The sequence below is a fragment of the Pterocles gutturalis genome, unplaced genomic scaffold (assembly GCF_000699245.1).
Source record: "Pterocles gutturalis isolate BGI_N339 unplaced genomic scaffold, ASM69924v1 scaffold20037, whole genome shotgun sequence".
Classification (NCBI taxonomy): domain Eukaryota; kingdom Metazoa; phylum Chordata; class Aves; order Pterocliformes; family Pteroclidae; genus Pterocles; species Pterocles gutturalis.
In genome coordinates this window covers 22,314-27,160 of record NW_010108435.1, presented here as the reverse complement: position 1 = coordinate 27,160, position 4,847 = coordinate 22,314, and the positions used below count along the sequence as shown (strand labels likewise).

The 4,847-nt window shown below is 37.6% G+C and overlaps 1 protein-coding gene across 1 annotated transcript in view; it reads right to left on the bottom strand.

Annotated features, from left to right (window-relative positions):
• HDHD1 (haloacid dehalogenase-like hydrolase domain containing 1) overlaps positions 1 to 4,021 on the bottom strand; it is a 45,427-nt gene extending 41,406 nt beyond the window's left edge. Inside the window, 3 exon segments of the mRNA XM_010072645.1 lie at positions 948 to 1,166; positions 3,246 to 3,348; positions 3,956 to 4,021. Coding sequence (XP_010070947.1) covers positions 948 to 1,166; positions 3,246 to 3,348; positions 3,956 to 4,021 — 388 coding nt within the window.
• Between the last annotated feature and the right edge of the window lie 826 nt (positions 4,022 to 4,847).

The following is a 4,847-nucleotide window of genomic DNA, read 5'->3' as shown; positions in this document are numbered from 1 at the left end:
TGGTTGTTCCATATCATGTGACATCAGCTCAGCCATAACAGCCCAGGGCAGGCAGGAGGAGGGGGGCATTGGTTACTGGGTTTGTCTCCAGGAGCAGCTGCTGCACATACTGAAGCTCTGCTTTCCTGGGAAGTGGCCGGACATCACTTACTGAGGGGAAGTAGAGAATAGCATCTTTGTTTACCTTTTGTTTCTGTGCGTGGCCTTGGCCTTTGCTTTAATTAAACTGCTTTTATCTTGACCCACGAGTTTTCATCTTATTCTCCCCCTTTATTTTGCTGAAGGGGGAGGGATAGAGAGGCCTGGTGGGCACCTGGCATCCAGCCAAGGTTAACCCACCAGAGCCAGTGAGCATAAAGTATGTAAATTCACATCAATTCTTCTTTAGAAAATAGCCTAACGAAAGTTCTCATATGTATTTAGTGGAATTGATAATCAATTGAACTGGCAATGATAAAAATGTTTACCTCCTTGTCCCAGTAAGAATTTTGCTTGTTTCATCTACAATAGCCTAACTTTGGCAAGACCAGAATGTAGAGACAGTGCAAAACTTCATGCTTCCTTCAGCTAATCCATTCCATCACCTCCCTGCAACTCTGTTCAAACCAGCTTAGCCACATTATCACAATCCTCAACAGCCACAGAATATCCACTTAACAGCATCTATTACCTGCGCTGTTACATTACATTGACTCCTCTCTGTGCCTCCTAACATTTCACCCAGTCTGTCTATCTGGCATTTTCAAAGCCCAGACTAGGGTTTGTTTGTTTGTTTTTGTTTTGTTTTGTTTTTTTTGTCTTGCAAAAGATATAACTTGCTGAAACAAGAGTGATGAAACCAAATCTGTAGCAGAAACTGTTCTGTAGAAGGCAGATTAAAAACTTCTACCTTGGTTAGCATTTAAGCAATTCCATAAACAATTCATAAATATTGAAGAAAAACATACCTGGCATCAATTCAGCAGTAGGGAACAGCTTCTCCTGCTTCATTTTACTTTCATGTAATAACTCTTCTTTTGTTATTGGAAGATCTAGAACATCTCGAATAATCCCTGCCCCTTCTAAGGCTTTTTTACCCATGACCAAAGATTTCACCTCCCAGGTATAGGTCTTTCCAAAACGCCCACAGATCTCTTCGAACACCACTGTATAGAGACGCTCAGTGTCTGCCAAAAAAATAGTAAAAAATAAAGATTAAAACCACGTACATACAGCTGACTAGCCAATCTTACAAGGAGGACCACATAAATAGTCACAGAGTGAACTGCCATAAGCCAGAGGGCGTATCTAAGTGGACAAAATTGCCTCCCTTTATTTGCAGACGGGAAGCCAGACTTCTAAGATCACCTCAGATGTACCTAGGTTTTTCAAGCCTGTCACTTCTGTGTTAAGAAAATGTTACTGAGGGTTACAGCAAAGAACTACCTGGACCTGCTGTTTTGTCACCTTTCTTTACTATACAGTGCTTTGATTAAAATACTCTATTTATTCTTTGCATGACAAAGAAAAGAAAGGAAGGAAATCTGGAACTTGGGGGATGTCATTACATATTCCATGTAAATTTAAAAAAACATATTTAATTATTTAAGAGTGTCTTTGAACAGAAGCTTCAGAGTGCCTTCAAAGACACTACAGTCATTATCACAGTGCTGCTTGCACCTCTGTATTTACATATGATTACTCAAGCAGAACACACCCACTTGTATTTCCAGAGGGTTTCTGGCAAGATGAAACTCGAGGCTGAATTCTTGACAGTGAAACTATCAGCTTCTATGGCAAAGGTGGTTTTAGTTTTCAAACTATTTTTTTTTTAAATACAAATAAACAATCCTTCCTGTCTTTCCCCCCAGACAAATCTTTGAAAAAGAAGGTCAATAACATTTAATTTAACACCAAAACAGGTAAGAAAAGTCCTTTCAACTCTTGGCTTCATTTCAGCAAAGATCCTGAACAGTGGTTTGTTTACCAGTCTGTTTATCTTTTCAAGTAGTCTCCTTTGAAACACCAACTACTGCGGTTAACCATACGTTAATTTCCTTCTCATGCATGCCTTTGCCTTCTGTATCTCTAAAGGTACGTTTATTATTATCACTTTATCAACAAAAGGCAAAAGGAAGAAAAGAAAGTTGTTGTTCTTATGAGATTAATTTAGAGAAATTAGGGACTTCACTTATCAACACATCCTTTGCCATGCAAAAATATTTTTATAGGGATAATAAAATAGTGAAATTATTCACGCGTACATTGCCTCATTTTATGAATATATAAGAAGTATGTAATAGAGTTTAAAATTTAATCTTGAACATAGATACTAAGGAAAAGACACACTGAATAAAGAAGAGCAAAGCCCATGACTACAATATATGCGAAGATCTTCCCTGCAGTCTGACAAGTGCTTGGCACTTAACCACAGTAATCTGCTTGTCCTGAAAGCAGCAGATGATTCCAAACTGAAATCAAATGAGAAACACAGGGGCCATTTCCCACCATCACTCCTATCACCATGTGAACACACAGCAGTTCAGAAGATGCGCTCTGCCGCCTGACAAGAGAGCTCTTCTCCATGTTCCCCTTCAGTAACTAGAAGGGACATTGAGACAAAAGATCAGCTGAAGACCCAACATACTTGTTTGGATTGCTTAACAGGGCAGCAAACGGTTCACAAAACCCTCTTAGCTTAAAAATGAAAAATAAAAATAAAAAAATAGCAGCTGTACTATTCTTTGTAAATGCTTCTTAAACAATGACATTTATGGAAAAAAAGTTAAGAGTAATCCTGGAGACCTGTAAAACACACAGGAAAGGTATCACGATACCATTTTGAATAAGCAGAAACACAAGCAACTGGGCTTTGAAAAGTATTAAGCTGGCTAGCACCAGGAAGGAAAAAAACAACAACAAAATTTCCCCAGTATAGTGACAAGTGGTACCCCATGTGAGCTGAGAAGGTCAATTAAGAACACGGTGTTTAAAATTTCAGTTCTCTCTTTCCTTTCTTCTGATGCACTGATTTTTCTCAGGCTCACTAGGTGAAGGCCATAAAATTCTTACCCTAAGTTTAAAATTAAAACTGAAAATGAATCCTCATCCTATTAAGTAACACATAGCAAACTATGCAGAAATAAAACAAACCAAGGAATCAAAAAGTATAATTGTAGAACATGAAAATTTTGCTACAGGTCTCTATAATAACTACATGTTAATCTATTTGAAAGTGAAAGACCCAACGGTATACAGAGAGATACTCAATTTAATACCCTCCTGCATTTTAAATATCACATACCAGACTTGTGAATGAATTTTTTTCTTCTTCTTAAAGAAATGCTTAGTAGCGTCCAGATGGCAGACCTAAAAATCTGTTATGCAATGTTGATGTTTGCCAACTGAACAGCACTCATGAACAAGCTTGAGTCAAATCTATTAGAAGAGTTAATTGTCCAAAACTGGTCAACACACCACAACTGATCACTGCCTATATTTAATATAGATGTGAATTAGTCTCACATATTACTCAAGTGTTTAAAGAAATATACATATGCTTAAACAAGCAGGACATCAGCAAGCCTTCTTTCTTTCCCTCTCCTCATTAATTATCCGTTAAAAGAATTGGCTTACAAACCCTCCAACTCTTCTTCCAGAGAGATCTCTTTCACTCTGACTGAAGTCATAGCATTTCGACCCTGGACACCAGCTTAGTTGCAATGAAAATTACAATAATCTCAAGAATGTTGTAAGATTCTATGTATTTGTAATTTTTGAGAAACAACATGATTTTCATTCTCACGACTGGATGATAAAAGCATAGGTGTGGTTATTTTATTTGCTCGAATAGACATGTTTCACTACAGCACATGAATAAAAACTGAAACCTGGGGAAAACACACATGAGCGCACACACACTGCAAAACTGGAATCTGAGGAGACCACTGCTGAAAAAGCTGTACTTCCTACATACCTGTATAACAGATAAGGACATACATTCCTTTTCATTGAAGACAAAGGAAAATCTATATGTCCCCATTACAGTTAGACAGCAGTAAATAAATACTACATAATAAAATTTCAAGATCTCTTGTTGAAATGGAAGAGTCTCAAAAAAAGTGCTTAACAAATATGAGGTAGGCTAGCTTTTTTGTGCCATTGTAACAAGAAATAAACCATAGCACAACTGATTGATCAGAGTTTAATTGTAGCAAAGAATGACAATTTCCAACTACTATAAATTTGCAATAAAATAATAAATTAAATCTAATGTGCACACATTAATATAACACATCAGTGACATGAAAACAAGCATGAGGGATTAGAAGTTTAATTCAAGTGCTTAATTATAGGCACCTACTGGTATCTTAGGTACCCTAGCATGTCAAAGACATCCACACACAGCTGATATTAAAAAAAGTAATCTGGGCAAGACTCACACCTTACTGCTCGAGCAACTTGCTCGAGCAAGTACAGCATCCCAAGTGGTAATAAACACACACACTTAAGCAAGTGAATCCAGCCCCAGCTGCCAGCTCCCATCAGAGATACAAGCTGAGAACACAGCAGGACACATGTGGCAGTGGCCTATTTTAACAGGGGGAAGGAAAAGCAAGACTTCTTAGCTCCTGCAATTTGTAGTAAATGTATCTCAGTTTCATTCTCTTCTGCTTTTCAAAATACTCTTTATCTTTCTATCTCTTGTCCCTTGATGTACCTTTTACATGGATATTATCAGCACGACGTACTGTCCATCGACTCGCTATATTTCACTGGGAATGAGTAATATTAATTCCCTAGGCACATATCATCTTCTAGTCATTTTACAGCAACCCTTCTTCTATATAAAAAGCACAGTCAACTCC